This window comes from Watersipora subatra, chromosome 7 (genome assembly GCF_963576615.1).
Source record: "Watersipora subatra chromosome 7, tzWatSuba1.1, whole genome shotgun sequence".
Taxonomy (NCBI): Eukaryota; Metazoa; Bryozoa; class Gymnolaemata; order Cheilostomatida; family Watersiporidae; genus Watersipora; species Watersipora subatra.
In genome coordinates this window covers 64,202,104-64,225,984 of record NC_088714.1, presented here as the reverse complement: position 1 = coordinate 64,225,984, position 23,881 = coordinate 64,202,104, and the positions used below count along the sequence as shown (strand labels likewise).

Here is a 23,881-nt window from a genome sequence, read left to right as displayed (position 1 = left end):
ACATTTTTAGAGAAAGGGGAGTTATACCAAAGTATATTTCTCCTGCATTTGTTTCGGGTGTTATGCGATGTTGTATTCTCACTAAATGTCAATTTATGATGGTATCCACTTCTATTAAGAGCTTCTTGGTGTTCTTTCGTATTTTGTCTAAATATATCTCGATTGGATGATATTGTGGAGAGGCGCAGATTGACTGATGTCAGACTGCATCTTCCTTAAAAAATTAAGATGTGGCTATGGGTTCCTATGATGGTGCAGAAATATGCGAATTGGTTGACTGCTTTATGCTACATCAGATAAACCAGATCACAAAAGAGACTTTTGGATTATACCGAAATGATGGACTTGGCGTAGGGAGAACAACTTCTAAACAAACTGAGAAGCTCAAGAAAAATCTGCACACATTATTCCATCGATATGGGCTAAAAATAGCTGTAGATGCAAAAGCACCATTGACTTTTTGGATATATCTTTAGCTCTACAGAATGAATTATATAGACCCTTCAGCAAGCCCAATAATACGCCTAGATACAAACACACAAGATCTAACCACCCACCCTCCTTCATCAAAAACATTCCAGCATCAGTCAACCTGTGCCTCTCCACAATATCATCCAATCGAGATATATTTAGACAAAATACGAAAGAACACCAAGAAGCCCTTAATGGAAGTGGATACCATCATAAATTGACATTTAGTGAGAATACAACATCGCATAACACCCGAAGCAAATGCAGGAGAAATATATTTTGGTATAACCCCCCTTTCTCTAAAAATGTTGCCACCAATATAGGAAAGCTTTTCTTCAGAGCTCTGAGTAAAGAATTTCCCAAAGATCACAAGCTTTATTCGATATTTAATAGAAACAATGTAAGACTTAGCTATAGCTGCGTAAAGAATATTGGACAGATTATTGCGAATAACAACAAAGCGCAGCTATCAAAGGAAAAGCCAACAGTAACATGCAACTGTCGAGACAAAAATACATGTCCGCTGCCAAATGCATGCACGTCCAGTTCTGTCATCTATCAGGCTACAGTTATGACCAACAAACCTGATGCTGCCAAACAAGCATATGTTGGCCTGACAGAGGGCCCATTCAAGAAAAGATATTACAACCATCGTAGCAGCTTCAACAATCTATCAAAATGAACATCAACAGAGCTAAGTAGTTATATATGGCAGCTTAAAGATCGGTCCATCCAGTACGACATCAAGTGGAGAGTATTGAAGAAAGCTGTAATTTATGCATTTGGGAGAAGTACTTAATTCTATACAAACCTGAGCTTGCAAGTTTAAATTCACGAAAGCAGCTTGTGTCAAACTGCAGGCATTCAAATAAGCACTTAATTTGCAATGCTGTGACATGAACCAATTAAATTGTTGTATTATATATAGCTGGCTTTTATTGTTAAGCTACTCGATGTGTTTTTGCATACGGTCATATGAGCTTCAAACCATTTTAGTTTTACCTGATGAATGATAACGACCATGAAACTTTAAGTAGTAAACAGTTTTTAAAGTTTTCAGTTCTTAATATATTTCAGATATATATATATATGTATATATATATTAAAATATATAATTATATATATATGTATATACCAATATATGTATATATATATGTACATATATATGTATGAATTTGTGACATTACTAAAGAAGTATTGAAGTATTGCCAGACAAGGTGCTGACATGAGTACAAGCAATGAAGGCGAAGGAACCAGTGAGAACGCAAATCAAATGATAAAAGAACTCAGCTCATCCATAGATTTTTTGTGCACTAATCAACACTAGTTATTATATAATAGGAAATAATAATTATAATAAACGGAACAAAATAAGAAATTATGCAAAATGTGAAATCACATGGAAGAGCTCAAACTGTAAAAAAGTTCCTGGAAAGGCATACAGAATAAGGCATGATGCGCTTAGCAAAATATACATATGTGTGGCAAAATTATGAAACAGTGAAACTAGGGTATATGATAGAGTAGTGAGAGTAATATATATGACACAGATACATGTAACCTGATACATCTAATAGAGTGGCAAACCTGATAAATAGGACACAGGTCCCCTAGCATATAGAAAATGTCACAAAGTGTCACCAAATATCAAGGCTAGTATACAAGGTACAAACAAGCTTGTGTATTTTACTCTGATAAAGTTGCCATATTGAAAGATGTTGCGGGGATCTGAACCCAATAGACACAAAACATTCAGTAATATAATCAATGCGACATTCAAAGATAAATGATGCGAACATACTGAGGGAGTGACTGGTTGATAGACATTTATGGGCTTAGAGATGGGAGTCAGAGAAAATAATAGAGAGAATAAAGAGATGTCTAATGAGTTTTTTTGCGAAGGAAATGGCTGACTCTTTGAGCTTTAAATAGCTTCGAAAATAAGCTAAACAGGCTAGGTATTGCAAAAAGAGATATGCAAAAAGTATAAAAACAATCTGTGAGACAATTTCTCAAACTTTCATAATTATACTATATCTGTAACTTAATTCCGTCTAATGCAAAAAAGCACGGTGAAAAACCGTACATAACTGTAAATAGCTGAAAGTAAAATACAAGCATAAATCCTATTTCATTGGCTAAACTTAGCTGCCCCATTTCTCTCACAATTTCCATCATTAACTTTCTGACGTAATTTGTAGAAGACTTTACAAACACTTACTCTGAATGATGAAATTGTAGAGTTGCAGGCTCTACAGGTTGCTTGTTTAGGTCAAGGAGTTTTGAGACCTGTCGGCAACAGCTTCAGGTTATTATTCTAAAACTGCAAAGCATGGGTGAAACGCACTTGTTATTAGAATAGTGATAAGACATGTTATGGGAATATTATAACTAAGAATGGAAATAGCAGCTGATATAAAATTAGTGCTTGCCGTTATTTAAAAATAAAGATAGAAGTAATGGCAACTGCAGTTTATATAAAACAGAGACCGCAGTTAATATAACATCAGAGACAACAATGGTATAAGAACAGAGACAGCAATAGATATAACAACAGAGACCACAGTTGATTTTTAGAAAATAAACAGCAGTTGGTATAAGAAAAGAGACAGCAGTGGATATAAGAACAGAGACAGCAGTGGTATAAGAACAGACACAGCAGTTGATATAAAAACAAAGACAGCAGCTGGTATAAGAACAGTGACAGCAGCTGATATAAGAACAGAGACAGCATTTGATATAAGGACAGAAACGGCAGTGGGTATAACAACAGAGACAGCAGTTAGTACTGGAACTGAGACAGCAGTTGAAATAACAACGGAGACAGCAGTTGGTAAGAAAACAAAGACAGCAGTTGATATAAGAACAGAGACAGCATTTGATATAAGAGCAGAGACAGCAGTGGATATAACAACAGAAATAGCAGTTGATATAAGAACAGAGACAATAGTTGGTATAAGAACCAAAACAGCAGTGGATATATCAACAGAAACAGCAGTTGATATAAGAACAGAGACAGCAGTTGGTATAAGAACAGAGACAGCAGTTGATATAAGAACAGAAACAGCAGCTGATATAAGAACAGAAACATCAGTTGATATAACAACAGAGACAGCAGTGGTATAAGAACAGAGACAGCAGCTGGTATAAAAACAGAGACAGTAGTTGATATGACAACAAAGATAGCAGTGGTATAAGAACAGAGGCAGCAGCTGATATGACAACAAAGATAGCAGTGGTATAAAAACAGAGGCAGCAGTTGATATGACAACAGAGACAGCAGTAGTATAAGACAGAGACAGCAGTGGATATAAGAACAGAAGCAGCAGCTGATATGACAACAGAGACAGCAGTGCTATAAGAACAGAGACAGCAGTGGTATAAGAACAGAGATATCAGTGGTATAAGAACAGAGGCAGCAGTGGTATAAGAACAGAGATAGCAGTGGTATATGAACAGAGGCAGCAGCTGATATGACAACAAAGATAGCAGTGGTATAAAAACAGAGGCAGCAGCTGATATGACAACAGAGACAGCAGTGGTATAAGAACCGAAACAGCATTTGATTAACAAGGCCATCATTTTCCATAAAGCTTGCTTGATTGTGGCCATAAAGCTTGTACAAAGCTATGATCGTTCATAGCCCTGATTGCCAGACTAGCTATTGAGTGCAGCCTAGCAGATTATAGTCAAGAAATGTAACTTCCGATTACCTCCATAAAAATCAGTGAATAGTTAAGCCAATGCTAAATTACATTCAAAGCTCGGTCTAATTTTTGCAACTCTAAATAAAGTGGTTGCAGAATGAGTATCTACCTTGTAAAGCTGCCAACCGCTGTCAACATTACAATGCATTCCCTAGGCAGCGAGGATGATTTTTAGCACCAGGGTCTAGTAAAAATTTAAATCTATGCGTTTTCCTTTGAACAACAATGCAGTTTTAAACATTAGTAACATATCGATTTGCAAAACTTATTATATCTGTACATTGATAGTTAGCAAAGTTTGTTTCCACCCAAACATGCCCTGTTCGCTCTTACTTTCTATCAAAAAAGGTTTTGATCAACTATTGCATCCTCAATAAATTCTCGATAATGCGCTTTCACAAAAACAATTCTATATATTTAAAATGATTTCAACTCATTTTCTAAAGCCAAAGATTATCACCGAGTGACTACTGAGGCTAAGCAAACAGCAGTTTGACATCAGTTACATTCAGTATAGTAAGACTTACTAGTTGAATCCCTGGCAGAGCAAAGTTACATCGGAACTCAGCGTCAGCAGATTATGTCATCAGTGTTTGTAAACATTATTGTGTAACGCTGCTTGAAGTGGATGAAGTCTTAGATCATTCACCAGCTACTCACTACAAATCATACCTCCCAGTGTCTCGCATTGTCAGTGTTTAAGAGTGCGTTGAGCGTCTCCGTAAAGCCTCACTGTTTTACAAAGAGCATAGCTCTGTGTACTCGCTGCTACTGGACTGTTTAAATATCCATCAGTGCATAGCTTTAAATTTGGACAATACAAATATTGTGTAATTGATTGAAACTAGCTTCACTGGTAGTAGAGAGGCTAGTAGAGAGGCTGATGAAGGAGACCAGAAATCAGACTAGAAACCAGGTTTTCACCAATATTCTCTAGCAAGGCAGCTGCACCTAAATGTACCACATTAACCCTGCAATTACAGGATATGTGCCAGTGCAACACCGATCCAGCATTTCACGGAGCCACGTTGAGTTATTTATAGCTAAATTTAGCTAAAAGCGATATAGGTTTGTTCCAGATATGGCCAAATCTAGTCTGTAATGATATGTTGGTCCCCACATTTTCTCTGTCTTTGAAATATTGAGAAAGATACTTTTTGGCTGATGCTTGACCAATATTAAAATGCTGCTTTTCAAGTCGAGAAGGCAACTTTGCTCACACATAAAGAAAGCAGTGATATTGTCAAAATGTGAGAGAAAAAGATTACAGAGAATTAATCTGCAATGTTTTTGCGGTAAAAATATTTCCTTGTTATTAAAATTGAATATTTTGTAAGATGTTGGCAAGCGATGAGAATTTTACATACTTTTAAAAACATCAAAAAGTCTGCAAAGAGTCTGCTAGAGTCCAACTTTACAACGGTTGACTTGCAAACACTAAGACTTGATCTGTAGACTTTCATAACAAACCATCATTATGCTATCAACATGAAACAGCTTTGTTTGCAAGAAAACTTTTGCAAAAAGTCGAAGTTATGCAAAGAGAAGGTAACTTTTTTGTGCCAAGTCAAAACTAGAGCTACAGTAAAAGCAAAATACTCAAATGTTTAAATGAATATTGTCTATTAAAATGGTGAGTTATCTTCTCCTGAACAATAGTAGTTTGATCGATAACTTCTGTCTAATTACAGCTACATTTACCCTTGTTAATTGTACCATGTGGCGTTTTAGTTTGTTTAAAGATCTCTGCTGAAAAAAAATTTAATTTAACTAATTTATTATTATTTATTTTATTTTAATTTAATAAACTCTATTCAACTTAGCAGCTACACTTTTGCATGGCTTAAAAAATGTGCTAAGAGAAGTCAATTTTAAAATTTTAAAAAATGTGCTAAGAAGTCAATTTAACTCTGTAAAATGACAAGTTTGTAGAACGTGGTTTACCAACAGTGATGTTACGCAAAACTTTGTATATGTACACGTACTCGTGTGTGCACGCACATACGTATATATACATACGTACGTGCGTATATATATATATATATATATATATATATAATATACTCTATAAAATATATATCTTATTATATATAATTATAATAAAATCTTTTAGTACAACCACATCTGATGAGTGCATCACACGAAACAAATTTGTAGCACAATTACTAAAAGTTTACTTCCTTCTTAATCTTTTTGCAAATTTTTCTATATATTGATATATATATATATTGATATATATATATATATAAATATATATATATATATATATAAATATGTAGGCCTATATATCATTATTCTGATTGTGGTGACTTCATGTATAAAGTGCTTCACTTGGAAAGGAGCAAAATTATTGTTTGCTCAGATTTGAAGCTGTGTTTCGATTTTACTGTAAACCATACGAAACAATATTGCAGTGCAACAAATTTTAGTCGCTCTATAACTTGTTAACATAAATACATGTATATATATTTGTTTTTCAAATATTTAATACTCCACTAATTATGTTTTAGGTTTTTAGTGTAGAGTTCTTTTTTTATATACTTTTGCACCTGCTTTTAGTTACTATATATATATATATATATATATATATATATATATATATATATATATGTAAATATATATATATAGTCTGCGGCTTCCTCAGTCCACTTTATTAAGCCTGCTGGATATCTTATTACTGGCAGTGCGTAGGTATTTATTGCCATGACTTGGTTCTTGGCATTGGGCGGGCTCCGTAGGGCCTGACGAAGGCGTTTCTTGTATTCAGTAAAATTCTTGTATTCAGAAACAATTATACAATATATATATATATATATATATATATTGCATATATAGTGCAGACTGTTATATATATATACAGACACTACTGTTTCGGCTATTGAAGCCTCATCAGTGCAGCTCAAAGCAGGCAAGGGAGACAAATCACATTGCCAATGTATTTATATACATTGGCAGTGGAATATATATACTGTATATACAATGGCAATGGGATTTGTCTCCCTTGCCTGCTCTGAGCTGCACTGATGAGGTTTCAATAGCCGAAACCGTATTGTCTGTAGCATGAGTATATGCTCCCTTACTTTGGTTCGGTTGAGCTCTCTGTGAGAGTGTGTACACTAAATAGTTGCTATTGTATAGCTCCTGACTATTTGTTAGATCAAATAGAGAATAGCGAATCGCAAATATCAAATAGAAATCAAATCTCTGTGTTCACTGAACTGGCAATATGAATAGCACGGGTTGTAGGGTTTGCATAGAAGGTGATATCTAGCTATCATAATTTTATTCAAAGAGCATTGCGCTTTGTTATGCTAACTAACCTAGTTTTGAATGCAGTGAAATGATGTGATGGCAAAGCATTGTTTAAAAGCTCTTGTCAGTTTTCTTCTAGAATTTGTGAGCAATTTTCTGCTAAATCTTATTTTAGTAGCTGCCATGTTGGAACAGGTGATTTGTGTAATCTCTAGTTCATCGACTGTCACGGAAACTTGTAACTCCTTCACTAAGAGATAAGCTACAGAGTTTCTATGTCTTGAGCCAGATCCTAAACTTTTAAGCTGTGACTGTGGATACTAGCTAATAGTACGCTATTAAATTTTAATGAGTTCAGTATTGACAGCTCCGCTACAAATAATATTTTTATTTAGATTAATCTATACAGGTATATAAATCTGAGGGTATGTTCGTTTTTTGTTTATTTGTTGTCTCTATGTCTGGTTATAGCCAATGAATTTTTAGCAACAAAAATTTTGTTGGTTTTATAGAGGTTTTGATGATTATGTAATCAAGGTTCTAGCACTATATTTATTACTAGTAGTAGGTCTGGCGATGCCCAGAATTTCGGTCATTTTCAAGCAGACAGCCCACTGGTAGGTATTTAAAAGACTGGTTCTCACAAACTAGATGGAATTCTAAACCCAAATAATTTAGCAATTTAGGGGAAGGCCTGGAGCATAAGCGTGTCAAGTTTGGATAAAATCAGCCCCAAAATGTGCCAATGCATAGTGTTTACTCACACTAGCACATAAACACGATGAAAAACTTAGAGTTACTAATGTAGATGAATGTCTAGTGTGAGTATATCTTTAGACATAGCACCTGTCCACTCTGGTCACAATAAGAGTATATCTTTAAACATGGCACTTGTCCACTCTGGTCACAATAAGAGTATATCTTTAGACATAGCACTTGTCCACTCTGGTCACAATAAGAGTATATCTTTAGACATAGCACCTGTCCACTCTGGTCACAGTAAGGGTATATCTTTAGACACGGCACTTGTCCACTCTGGTCACAATAAGAGTATATCTTTAAACAACGCACTTGTCCACTCTGGTCACAGTAAGAGTATATCTTTAGACATGGCACTTGTCCACTCTGGTCACAGTAAGAGCATATCTTTAGACACTGCACTTGTCCACCCTGGTCACAGTAAGGGTATATCTTTAGACACGGCACTTGTCCACTCTGGTCACAGTAAGGGTAGATCTTTAGACACGTCACTTGTCCACCCTGGTCACAGTAAGGGTATATCTTTAGTCACGGCACTTGTCCACCCTGGTCACAGTAAGAGTATATCTTTAAACAACGCACTTGTCTACTCTGGTCACAGTAAGGGTATATCTTTAGACATGGCACTTGTCCACTCTGGTCACAGTAAGAGCATATCTTTAGACACGGCACTTGTCCACCCTGGTCACAGTAAGGGTATATCTTTAGACACGGCACTTGTCCACTCTGGTCACAGTAAGGGTAGATCTTTAGACACGTCACTTGTCCACCCTGGTCACAGTAAGGGTATATCTTTAGACACGGCCCTTGTCCACTCTGGTCACAGTAAGAGCATATCTTTAGACACGGCACTTGTCCACCCTGGTCACAGTAAGAGTATATCTTTAGACACAGCACTTGTCCACCCTGGTCACAGTAAGGGTATATCTTTAGACACAGCACTTGTCCACTCTGGTCACAGTTAGAGTATATCTTTAGGCATGGCACTTGTCTACTCTGGTCACAGTAAGGGTATATCTTTAGACACGGCACTTGTCCACTCTGGTCACAGTTAGAGTATATCTTTAGGCATGGCACTTGTCCACTCTAGTCACAGTAAGAGTATATCTTTAGACATGGCACTTGTCTACTCTGGTCACAGTAAGGGTATATCTTTAGACATGGCACTTGTCCACTCTGGTCACAGTAAGAGTATCTCTCCCACTCTGAACAAGCGTGTCCACGAGTTGATTATCAACCTTGACCTGCTGATCACTCAAAATATTTTTTATCGTCAGTTAAAAGGAAACTTATAGAACTTATATTGATTTTTTAGATGACTGCTCAGGAAGATTCAAGATTCATTTTAATGCGATACAACTTACACATGAATGACTATTTAGTAGAGTTGGTCTTAGTTTCTTTCTTTCCTTAAGAAAATGCGGAATGGATACAAATCAAAAATGTACTAAAATGTAGATATCGCTAAAAATCAATCGTGTTGAATGGGTAGATCTCTGAGATTCAAAAATTATAGCTGTCTAAGCTCTATACCTTGAGCAAATATCTACAGCAAAGTTAAGGTTTTAACTTGTAGCAACAACTAACACTACAAACAAAGTTTATAGATGTCATATGACTTTTTAGTTGTATTGAAACAACATTCAAGCTGAGCTGTATGGTTTATGACTGACTTGTACTAAAACTATTACTTTAGGCTGCCTGGTCTTCCAACCAATCAAAATGCAAGAAAGAATAATTTGCATAAAATGACCCATTTTGGTTATTGGTTGGCACAAACTTAAACTTTACTAGTAAAATTTTAGCTGGCAGAGAATTAATTTTATTTGTAAAATGATTGCCACTAACCAATGCTACTCAAACCATTAAGATCAGAGTTGTTCTCTCTTGGGTCAATGACTGATAACTCTGGTTATCTACAGCAATGATAGAAATTCTCTAAGAGTTTGCTTATTTTGAAAAGCAGCCTGAGTAGCCTTTGGCGAATATAATACAAAGCTTAAAATGATTTTTCTCGTAGCATTTCTGGCTTAGTAACACCTAAAGTAAGTTAAGATAAAAACAAATCACGGGCCTTGAAATGCTAAAGACAAAATTAGCAGCAGATCTTATAAAAGACATTGTGCACGTTTTGCATGTTTTAATTCAATGACTTTAATTTTTACACTGGTTTAAATAAGTAGTCAGTTATATGTAGGCTCAAAGCGCATTGTTAACTTGTAACTCTAATAAATGGAGAGCTGTTTGCCCAATCAAAGCCAATCAAAAAATATATACTCATTATGATAAGTTTTATTGTTGTATAATCGGGTTGGTGGATCTCGGGCTATGTTAATGTCTGAGGTCATGGTAGTTACAGGTAGTTACGAAAAGTCACGAGAGGTTACAAGAAGCCAAGGACGTGGTAGTTAAGAGAGCAGTATATAAGCGGGGAGAACAGGACTGCGGCCTTCTTCGCTTCAATCTCATGTAATTGCATATAATCATACAATTATTTATAAAAACATTATTAATAATCTTTCTCAAATATTTAAGCTAAATACACCTAACTGAACAAGTCCATATTCATAATAAACAGTTGTTGCAACAATTGGGAAAGCAACTCCAAAGTACACAACGTAAAACTGCTAGACTACAAGCAAGCATAGGGTAAAGCGCATAACACGTGCATACATTCAGTACTAAGCAAGTTTGAACTGTATTTTACCGAATTGCATCTGTATTAGTTTATTTTAATTTTCTTTTGCCAAATATGCTTTTATTATGTTTCTTTATAAAGCGCTTCTTTAATAAACATAAAATGATGAGTAGAATAGCTTCAACCTTGAAACAAGCACAGCTTACATACAAAGGCCTAAGATGTTCTCATAAAATGATAACTTAAATTCTCATAGAAACATGGAAAATGACACAAAGAATGTTAAGCTTGAGTGGAAACAAATTAGAAACCATTTCTTTATAATAGAACAATGAATTTAAATGGCACCAGAGGTAGTAAGAGCTGTAGGAATTGCAGTATATAGTTAATAAATTGGTTTTGTATGACATCTTTGAATCCGTGAGTGTCCTGCAGAAGGTGCTCCACCATGCGCTATGTTCCAGCAACTTTCACACAAGTACTAAAAGTACAGTACAATTTTAACAGAATTGTTATCATTAAGAAGAAAAACACAAAAATACTGTAACCTGGTTTTAATGTAGTTATAAGTGATATTATACGAGTCTTTATAACGAGTCCATTTCATTCCATTTCAGATTTTAAATGTAGTTTAAAGTTTAATAAAACGTTACAACTCAAATTTTTATTGCAATTAATTTTTATTTGAAGAAAACTTATCTAATTAATTAATAAATAATAAAATTTAATTAGAATATTATAGAATATAAATCACATGTTATCTGGTATATGTCATACCCCTATCATCCAGCTTGTGTATAATTAAAATTAAAAAACGATAATTTTGAATGTTTATTTTGTTACCATTCATCATACTAAATGATAGCAAATGCTTTCTTTATCTATAGGCCTTTGTAATTGATGAATGAAAAATAAACTATTTATATTCGAGTACCATTCTCATTGTAATTCCTTCTCTCTAAAATTAATTTCATTTGAGATTTGTTTCAAAGGTTTCACAGATTTGTAGTTAGTAAAAAGTGACTTGTAAATCAATGTTAAAGCCTTTTATTTTTGTATTACAATAGCAGTTGTTTCAAATATACTAACTTTTGTACAGTCTCAAAAGTATGTACATGCAATTAATGACACAGTCAAAATGTTGGCCACTATGGGACTAGAACCCATGACATTTTGCTTATCGGCTGCCACCTTAGAAAGCCTAAGAATAAATGTACCTTTTTATTTTTTGTGCTTTGCAATAAAAAGTGAACATCAAGCAGATAACAGCCTATAATAATATGAACAGAATTCAGTACAGTTAACAATGAGAAGACAACTCTAATAGTGGCAGAGGTCATTAGTTAAAATTAAATTACTCTACTCATGTGTTAAAGAAGCCAATAAAGTAAAATTCATACAATTTAATTGTATGAATTTTACTTTATTCCTTTAAATGACCTTCATGTTTAAAGATTCAAAATGAAATTAAAAAAAGAATTGTGGGTAACAATAAAAGAATGTGCAAACAGCTGAATATTTTTTCAATTCCCATGTTAATTTTTTGGTTTAATTGTATAAAGGATAAATATATTTTTGTTTAAAGTGGCTTATTAGCATAGTTTTTGCTAAACTACTACTACTATTACTATTTGCTAATTAGACTATGTACCTTAAAAGAAGATAATCTGTGTTCACTTTCTGTTTATATATCAGACAGCAGCAAAGCTCTAAAGCTATTGACAGTAGCCATGTTTGCAGACAACCATAAGAGAGCAATCTGGTACTAGCTCGTTCATGTTTGCGTCATAACCCAAATGTTGATTTTTAAACTTGCTATGGTACACGCCTTTGGGTAGCACGGCCCCTCATTTGTGTATACAAGCAGGCTTTCTCTCATGTAAGGTCTACGGACAGTCAGTGTTTTGCAATACCATTACCTTGCTGACTATGGCTGTCAGACTAATACAGTCTTAAGAAATAAAGTGCATCACAGCTTCCTGTGGCTGCGTGGTGCCATTCTATTTTTACTGGTGTAGATATAACCATAGTTGTCATAAAAGGCACAGCTCATTGGCTGGCCACTCATATGCATATGTAAGACTTAAAATATGATCAATTCTTTTATATACAAACTGCATACTGAAAGTGAACTTGTTTCTGCTGTCGATGCAATGGTATTGCATGAGAGAATGTATAACTCAGTCGTTTGAATTTGTATCTACACTACATATATGCGCAGCTTTGGAGTAACCAATATTTACGCTTACTTCGCTTGCCTAGAGGTAATACTCTTTTTTGAGTAAAATATGTTGCTGTTTTTTGCCTGATAAATAAAGCCCGAAAAGCCATGCACTTACCTTTAGGCACGCCTGGTGTCGGCAGTACAAAGAAGTGATATACTTTTTACACCACGAGCAAGGTGTAGGCTCCAAATACGGAAGAATCTCCATCTGTAGGTCATAGATATTCTTAGCCGAGAAAGGATATGTAGGTTGGCAAAACAAGCAGACAGACTGACAAGATGACAGACAAACAAGCAGACAAACAGATAGACAGACAAACAAATAAAACATACAAGCAGACAAACGAACAGACAAATAAACAGACAAACAGACCAATAAACAGACAAACAAAAAGGCAAACACACAAACAAACAGACAATCAAGCAAACAAACAAACAAGCAAACAGACAGAGAAGCAAACAAACTAACAAAGAGAACAAACAGACCATCAGGCAAACAAACTGACAGACACACAAACTGACAGCCACACAAAAACAAAGAGACAAACAAACAGACAAACAAACAGACAAACAAAAAGACAAACAAAAAGACAAACAAACAAACGTACAAACAGACAGACAGAAAACAAGATGAACAGAAAAGCTGACACACAAACAGGCAAAAAAATAGACAAACAAGCAGACAAACAAACAAACAAACAAACAGAAAAGATTTTAAACTCGTAATACAATAATTGAAGCTATGCTAAAATAGGTTAACTAATTTTATTAACTTACTTGCTTTACAAATTGAGGAGTTGTAACCTGAAGGAATTCGGTAGCTACAGCTTTTCTGAAACCTTCAATTCCCTCAAAGGCTACACTCCCAGAAGCTAAAATATGTTGTCATTCATTTTCTAGCTCAATAGTCCGCCAAAAAACTGGTATTTTCAAATGCGCTGAATGAAAGAAAGTATTTCTGCAGCATTCTTACAGCATTCTTGCAGCATTATGCAGCATTCTGCAGCATTCTGCAGCATTCTTGCTCAGGGTGTTAATATTTTAGGAAGTTTTATCATTCAAAGTATTCAAGCAAAGCTGTCTGTCTTTTGGAGTGATTTTGCATTGACTGCAAGTATGCGCTGTGAGAAGGGATGCATGTTTCCCCATGCTAGTTTAACAACTATGACCTAGAAATATATTATTTATGGAGTTGCCTTATGCTTTTCTTAAAACAAACTCTCTGATTACTGTTTCATACTTATTTATCATTTAAGGGTGCATATTTTCTTGCTAAACATTCAAGTAGGAATTATCTTCGAATGACCATTATTTGACGATAAGCCGAGGTTTTTTATTGTAGACATTATAGAGAGAGCGCAAAAGTTTATTCGACCTTGTGATTCATCTCACAAGCACGCGTTTATCTTTTAGTTTAATGTGCTGCCCAATCAAAAGGAGGCAGACATGAACGGACAAGCAAAACATCCACGATCAACCTCCGAGTTTTGTCCAATAATACTTGTCTACGCTGCATTTCATATTTCATGGCATTCAACCCACAAGTGTTGAAGATGAAAAAATTGTCATTCATAAAATTACAAAATTCAAGTCTTTAGTTAATAAACTGAAAGTCGTCAAGAATGAGACGCTAAAAGTTTGCGATACTATTTTATTGAATTTGCCACTTGGTTGAGCATGGCTGAAGTTGGAATACAAAAGAAATAACTATCGAGAAAGCAGGTTTATTTAATCATTTCGAGTCATTCTAAAAATTTTAAAAGATTGTTAATTGGCTAGCTTCGTAGTCTTAATTCAAAACATACAAATCAACTAGGTAGAGTTAACTAATCAAGCAAAATGTCAGTTGTGTTCTCTTTTACATATTACATGTCAAACATGTAAACAGGTTTAAACTGGTTTTACGGCTACTGCCGGAATTAAGCTAATTTTTGTGAATTAAGACAACTCCATACTCTGACTAAATCATTTAGGGCTGATTTAACAAACTGCACACTTTTACAGACAAACCAAACGCATGAGAGTATTGCATACTTACAGGTTGGCAGCAATTCAAGTGTTGATAAACATGACTTGTTATAAAACAGATTGTCAATACTTGGCTGATTAAATACTTGGCGAAATTAGATAGCTTTGTTCATTGATAGTCCAAGAAACAAATGGCAGCAAGCGATCAAATTGCATTATCGACCTTGCCCACACCATTCTACTTGCGGTTCACAATTACAAATTAGTCCTAAATTGAAATTTCTTTCTTATTGGTGAACCAGGCCTGTATTCCTTGGGGCGGCCGGCCGGCCAGCTGAGCCGTTCCAACCTTTTAGGAACCTTTCGCGGCTAAGTACAGTCAAACTCGGATAACTCGCCCTCAGATAAAATGTAACATTTCATCTCAAACACAATATGAACTCGAACGGATTTGTTTGGTCTGCTCCCACGCAATAATAAATTGCTTCAGATAACTCGACCTCAACATCATTTATTCGAAAAGTTATTTGCCCAACAGCTATGGAGACGGTTTTTATCGCTGTGAAATATCATTTTATTTGAAGCCATAGAGACAAACATCAACTTTTAGTAGTTCTTAGGCGTCATGATTATCATCATCAGTGGCAAATTATTCTTGTTAACGACCTTTATAAAGGTTTGCAAAATATCAAGTTTTACCAAACATCCACTTGGCCATGTCCCATCAAAAGCGTGGAAACCTCCGTATGAACTTAAAATATAATTGGCAAAATTGATCTTTGTTAAAACGCTCAAAAGAAAAAGATGTCTTTTTTCTAAGTGTTTTAACTGCGGTCAAGTTTTGTCTATTTTAATTTAAAAGCGTCTTGTCAGTCACATCACCTGAAACAAAACAAATCTCAAAAAATAGAAAAATGTTGATACTTTTCGATAAAATTTTTTAAAACTTCACCTGAGAGGTCAGGCTGAGGCCCTACATAAGAAAAACCTGTTGGGGGCTTACACCGCCCTCCTCAACACTCCCCAGGTGTTCATAACTAGTCGCCTAACATTAGCCACCCCAACTTGCAACCAGTGAACTGAACCTGAGGAATCTAATTATGTTTGTTCCACTGCATTTATTTTCACATCACTATATTTTCGCACTCAGAGCTGCGAAATTAAGTTGCAGTGAAATTTTACTCTGTATGCTACTCTCAAAACTAAATAAATATTTTTGAAATATAAATGTCAAAGGGTATATTGGGTATATAAGGGTCAAATGTATAGGGTAATCAGACTGTGCTGTAGCATAGTAAGTCAGGTATTCTTTGTTTAACTTTCTAAATTTAATTAAGCCTTTAAAAAACTGACTCAAACTTACTTATGCTTCCAGTTATCAAGCTTCGTTTGGGTGACAAGCTCTAATATTTTAACATATGTAGTAATATTACTAAAAATTCCACTGTCATACAGCCCATGACCAAAGTGATAATGGAAAAAGAAAGGATACTGCCGGTTGAGAAATGCAATATTAGCAGTCAAATGGCACTGCAGTGCAATAGGAGAACTGCAATGGTAGCTGCAATGGTAGCTGTAATGTACTGGGTGTTATTATGTACAACAAACACCAATAATGAAAGGAAAATATTATATGTTTATATCTCTTCCCTGCAATAGGAGAAATGCAATATTAGAAGCAAAATGGCAAGCTGCTGTGTAATATACACAGGCTGGGTGGGCTGTATATCGTTGGTCATAGCAACTAATATCAAAAGGTTGTGATATTTATCTAGATTTCTATATTTATATCTAAAAAATTATGCTGAATTTAAAAATCTAAAGAGATTTTAGCTGGTTGTCATAGAAATAGATGTATATCTACAAGAAAATGTAGGCCTATTACTTAATTTTGCAGATATTAAAAACGGCTTGGCAGTATACCGCGATATTGGCTACCGCGATATTGGGCACAGCCGCAGTATCAACAAAATCTTTAGAAAAATAATATCAGTAACATATTGCACACCATCGGTTACTATATACTTCGGTCTTGTAATTTCGAATGATTATTCTTATAGCTAAATCTTGTAATAATTGTATAAAATCGAATAATTATTCTTACAATTAAGTATTGTAATAATCTTATAAGAATCTTTAGAAAAATATCATCACCATTTCCTTTGCTTTCACTGCTTTGAACATCAGTTGGAATAACAAAGTACTCATTATAAGTGTCCAAAATTTTAGAGTTCAGTAGAATCGGAAAAAAATGATTATTTTTCAGTACTTCTACGTTAATTACAAAAACCTTTGGCAATTGGACAATGTGATAGACTGGTGAAATGTGCACGGTTTACTTTTGTGAAATGCACACGACTTAATAGTTCTACTCTCTGTCGCACTGCCTTATCGGCGTTTTGTTGGCCAGTCTTAATTTTGATTAAAATAGGCTTGTCCAAATTTTATTTAAAGTTTAGGCCGAATTAATCTGTCTATTTATGTATAATCTGATCAGATGGGTTAGTTTTAAGATATTGCAGTAACTTTTCAAATACTTGGTAACATATTTAAATAGGTTTATATGTGTTTTGTATCATTATTATACTTAAATGGCTATACACAAAAATGGTTAAATTTGTTGAAGAGATTTCGGTACAAGAGTTTGGTCACGGCTGTTAACGTATAATTTTTCGGGAGTTGTGTGCACATATGCATTTATCATAAATCTCCCAAACAATTGCTTTGCTCTTGTTTGGGCGTGGGAAAAATACAAGTTTGAACCTTAAATAGCTAAAATCGTACAAAAGGTAAAATGTGATATCTCAAGAAATGTCATAGCCTCGTACCGATTGGATATTTATTCTTATCCACGTCTATTCTGGCATAGACAATCTTTCCAAAAACACCCATGAGTATAGCCAAACCTCTGGCAGTAATGGTGCCATGCAGACCGCCAACAAAGACAGAAGTGCTGCTTGTCGGGGGTTTCGAAGACGGATTCCACTGAGCATCTTCAATTAGCCAAGGAATGATCTCCACCTGCACCAGTGAATTGATTAAAAAGCGACAGCTCAAATAATGACCTTCCAGTCTTTACCGTATCCTCATTATGATTTCTTTACTAGCTAAACAAAAATTATAACAAAGTGCTTTGCTTAACATTTCAAATATACTGTTAACTGATTTTAACATATTTTTGAGAATAAAATAGTTTTAGTAAAATAAAGAAATTGGAATGTTCCCCAAGCACTGACTGTTGTTGTCAGGCAACTCATGTTCCCCAAGCACTGACTGATGTTGTCAGGCAACTCATGTTCCCCAAGCACTGACTGTTGTTGTCAGGCAACTCATGTTCCCCAAGCACTGATTGATGTTGTCAGGCAACTCATGTTCTCCAAGCACTGACTGATGTTGTCAGGCAACTCATGTTCCCCAAGCACTGATTGATGTTGTCAGGCAATTGAAACTAATTTCTGTCTAGTTAATAGAGTCTACATGTTATGTACCAGTAAAATTTTGTTTGCAATAGCAATAATGTCGGCCTCAAACTGAACTAGAATTGGGATTCATGAGCCGTTAGCAGACAACTCTTAAAATGACTTCACATCCATGATACTTTAAACTGTAAAAATGAGCTAAAATGTTCAACTTGCACACGCAATAATGAATGCTGATTTTCACACAATCAAATGAGCTGCCATTCTTACATCAGTTTGTTGTTCACCCACCGATCACTCGGTTGTTATTTACGAACCACAAAGATTTAACTAGAATTGTCTGCTTTTGCTTACACTGCAGAGCCAACTCCAGTTAAATCAGCTGACAACTGTAACAGCCGAAAACTGTAACAGCTGAAAACTGTAACAGCTGACAGCTCTAACTGCTGACAACTGTAACAGCTGACAACTCTAACAGCTGACAACTCTAACAGCTGACAACTCCAACAGCTGACAACTCCAACAGCTGACAACTCTAACAGCTGACAACTCTAACAGCTGACAACTCTAACAGCTGACAACTCTAACAGCTGACAACTGTAACAGCTGACAACTGTAACAGCTGACAACTCTAACAGCTGACAACTGTAACAGCTACTCTAGTTTAGATTCTACTATATGAAGATTATTGAACTGTCACTAAGTTATGTACAATTTAGTTTGTACTCACTACCAGTATCATCTATTAGTAATTGTTTGACTTGAACAACTGAGAGTGTATGGCATTATGCAAATACTACTGACCAAGTTGTGTGAGCCTAATAGATCTGCATGAGAGTATAGTAACAGCCAATATTTGCTTTGAGAGATTATATAATAACATATTACAGAGTTCTGTGAGACTATATAATAACATAATACAGGGCTGTGTGAGACCAATGATATACAGCCCCCATTGGGGCTGTATATCATTGGTGAGACTATATAATAACATAATACAGAGTTCTGTGAGACTTTATAATAACACATTACAGAGCTTTGAGAGAGTGTATAATAACAGCTGACAGACTTACAAAGTTATATTATAGCAGGTAGTAGTATTGTTTCAGATTATAAAATCAAATCTAACAATTTACTCAGTTTTATATGGAGCATCCTAGCAAGCTGTCAAATGTGTATTAATCTATAACGATAACTTTTGAGCTCTTTTCACTTCTCCTGTCATTTCAAGTTGATTCACCGATGCTTAGTTAATCAGGTCAAAAACACTTTGTAACTAAATAGGCCAAAAGGTCATAAAGTGTGTATTTAATGTCAGAAACGAATGAACAAATAGAAAACTTTTATTGATAATTAAACAAATTTGAAATTATTTGTAAACAAACTATGAATACCTGTTTTCTTTCAAACATCCTTGTTGAAATCCTGCAGTGATAACGAGGATATTGATAAGATGAAGATAGCTCATTACTCGTAGAAACTAAACATCTGCTTAGGAGCTGCATGACATTGGCTGTTTCTTTAAATACCAGATGAATATATCCTGTGAATAGAGATGTTGGAAAATGTTGAGAGATGTGGCAGTACCCGGTCAGCAGTTTAATACAAGCTTTATAACTACCAATTTATGCAGTTTAACAATAAATTCCATGTTTACGCTATTAGAAATATCACAGTTTGAGGACTGTGACAGCGCATAGTATAGCTTATGCTTTATGCTTTAACATTGAGCATTAAATGCAGCAAATCTAATTTAAGGTAAAGTGGTTTGTGTCTTAAAGTGTTTAACACAATGCCATTTATGTGCTTTCAACTCGTCACTTTTCAATACAAAATTGAGATGCTGATTCGCATTTTTGTCTACTTTACCTTTTTGCTGATAGCGGGGGTGTTTGTCAGTGCCACGATACCCTGGGAACTCTACCTCTACATTACCAAACACAGAGAATTCTCTCTTTAGACCTTCTGTAAAAATAGCCATCAAATTTCTAAGAACAACAGTGGTGTATATTGGAAATAGCCTCAGTTCCAGTAATCAGAGAGCACCTTGTATATATCAATGACAAAAAATAGCGATATTATATGTTCTTCTTGATATGAACGTAAACAGTCTGCAGCTGGACAGACATCTAAGTTCTTAGAACTTGGATGTCTGGACAATAGCTAAGTAAACCAATCATGAACAAGCTTTTTTTTATTGATAGCATCTCTTCTGACTGCTAGATTTACTTTAATCTACAAGCTACTAGCCTGATCTGTTTGTAAATGTCTATCAACTTGCCAAACATTTTTCCTAAATGATTCCTTTTTTTAGATACAACATTCACATTGAAACCCTACATAAAATTGATAGCATTTAGGTTATCACCAAATAAACCAAGTTTAAATATTAAACAAAAAATCATGAAAATTAAAAACAAAATTCCTTTTAAAAAATTACACTGATAACAAACTATAGGCAAGTGTACTGTCAGGCTGCACATGAGACAGCAACTGAACCTTGAACCTCTGAGATGCTGCCTCAGTTATGGCAAACTATCAGAGATGTCACTATAATATATTATAATATATAATGATATATAATATGTATAATATATTGCAGTGTAATATATTATAGTGAAATATATTATTACATGCATTTGTAAGGTACCTTACAATTCAGTCATGTGGCGATAAGATCGACCATTTTTAAGCAAAGATAGAAACACAAACACTGCGATACCTCTGGACTCAACTTGAGATGCTGTTGACTATTTCTTTGTAGATAAACTTAGTCAAGGTATATACAATTATGAATAGTAAACAAATAGTATTTGCTGAAAGAGAGATGTAATGACCAATAGTATTTGCTGGAAGAGAGATGTAATGACCAATAGTGTTTGTCGCAAGAGAAATGTAATGACCAATAGTACTTGCTGAAAGAGAAGTACAATGACCAATAGTGTTTGGTCGCAAGAGAAATGCAATGACCAATAGTACTTGCTAAAAGAGAAATGCAATGACCAATAGTATTTGCTGAAAGAGAAATGCAATGACCAATGGTATTCGCTAAATAGAATTGTAATGACTATTTGCATTCATTGAAAGAGTTGAAGATTTTACCTTCCGTAACATCTGTGGGAGTACCTCCTACAAAAACCTTTGTTGATACAGTATATGACCGCTTGCTGTTTCCTGACAATATCTTTAAAGAAAATTTTATGTCAACTAAAAAAAATCAAACATGTTTGTGATGAAGTCTTATTTACAAGGGAAAAGTATGCATTAGAATAAATTTTAGATGCTTTAAAATATTTGCCACTTTTGCAATTTCAAGTACATCCAGTTCACTTTGAATTGAAATGAACAACAACATAGAATAATTTGGCTCTCATTGCTGGAACCAAAGTGTTACTAAATATTTACTCGCTGTAATCAAAGCTGTATGACTAAGATTTTTTAGCTGTATTTTTATTGTTATTATGACACCTTCCTGACATCAGTACTGATTATTATGACACCTTCCTCGCATCAGTACAATTTATTATGACACCTTTCTGACATCAGTACTAATTATTATGACACCTTCCTCGCATCAGTACAAATTATTATGACACCTTTCTGACATCAGTACTAATTATTATGACACCTTCCTCGCATCAGTACAAATTATTATGACACCTTTCTGACATCAGTACTAATTATTATGACACCTTCCTCGCATCAGTACAAATTATTATGACACCTTTCTGACATCAGTACTAATTATTATGACACCTTCCTCGCATCAGTACAAATTATTATGACACCTTTCTGACAGTAAAAATTATTATGACACCTTTCTGACATCAGTACTGATTATTATGACACCTTCCTTGCATCATTACGAATTATTATGACACCTTTCTGACATCAGTACTAATTATTATGACACCTTCCTGACAACAGTACTAATTATTATGACACCTTCCTTGCATCAGTACAAATTATTATGACACCTTTCTGACATCAGTACAAATTATTACGACACCTTCCTGACATCAGTACTGATTATTATGACACCTTCCTGACATCAGTACTGACTATTACAACACCTTGCTGACATCAGTACTGACTATTATGACACCTTTTTGACATCAGTACTGATTATTATGACACCTTCCTGACATCAGCACTGACTATTACGACACCTTCCTGACATGAGCAATGATTTTGAGATCAAACTAGGTCAACCGCTAAATTTTTGATCCAAGCATCCTGACCTAAAATCTGGAACATCTATTGTCATCTAGCTATTCTTAATCAATACTTGCCGTTTCACTCAGAAACTTGCGTAAGTGCATAATAAAAATATGTATATTTCAATTAGAGCTCAAACAAGCTTGCAGGTTGCTAAGATACTGTACAATAATTAGTGCCACGAAGACTTTTGATAAAACTATGTCTGATTTACTTCTAGCAATCATAGCTGACAATATCTATTTATTATCTCAATCTTAAAATATGCATGACATCATTTATATTGCTAAAGAGTTATTTAATGATTATACATATGTTAAACTTCAGTCATTCATATAACTTTTATTTATTCATCTTTAATTTTTTGATCACTCAACTAGGTTATACAAGTTTTTTGTGGCATATGTTTGCCTTTTTACTTTTTTTGTCATCATTTGTCAGGTGCTCAATATAAAAAATTATCCTTTCAAACTTACAATATATTGACCTAATGAAATATTATTTTATTTGATCTAATTTAGTTTAAAGAAACAATGAGATGGCGCATTGTGTGTTTCAAGTATTTAATTTTTAATACTACAAAATGCCCATAGATAATCTTATCAACTTTGCAAATTTATAAAAATAGAATAAAATAATTTCGCCTGATAAGTAAGTCTATGTAAGTGTCTAAGGCACCAAATCAACTTTACTTCCATTACAACTACAGTTAATACACTCGAGACAAAAAACTATGGCTAAAGAAAATATTACCTTTATAAAACCTGCTGCAATCCTATCAGCAAACCTTTATAAAACCTACTGCACTTCTATCACCAAAACTTTATAAAACCTGCTGCGCTTCTATCACCAAAACTTTATAAAACCTGCTGCACCTCTATCCTCAAAACTTTATAAAACCTGCTGCACTTCTATCATCAAAACTTTATAAAAACCTGCTGCACTTCTATCATCAAACTTTTATAAAACCTGCTGCACTTCTATCATCGAACCTTTATAAAACCTGCTGCACTTCTATCATCAAACCTTTATAAAACCTGCTGCACTTCTATCATCAAAATGTGAATTCTAAATTCCTGTTCAACATTTCAAGCTGAAAAGTTCCAATTTTTTATTTTAGTTTTAATTTATCGCGATCCTAGCTGCTTGAGAACGGATCTTAGACTGTAGTAAAAGCATATTTATCTGTTGCTAACAAGCAGTACATGAAGGTGCCAGACAGAGC

At 34.6% G+C, this 23,881-nt stretch overlaps 1 protein-coding gene across 1 annotated transcript; it reads left to right on the top strand.

Annotated features, from left to right (window-relative positions):
* Positions 1–236: 236 nt before the first annotated feature.
* Positions 237–3,597, top strand: LOC137400991 (coiled-coil domain-containing protein 8-like). The gene is made up of 2 exons (XM_068087331.1): positions 237–350; positions 3,049–3,597. Exons 1-2 carry the CDS (start codon positions 237–239, stop codon positions 3,595–3,597), a joined length of 663 nt encoding a protein of 220 aa, XP_067943432.1.
* The last annotated feature ends 20,284 nt before the right edge of the window (positions 3,598–23,881 follow it).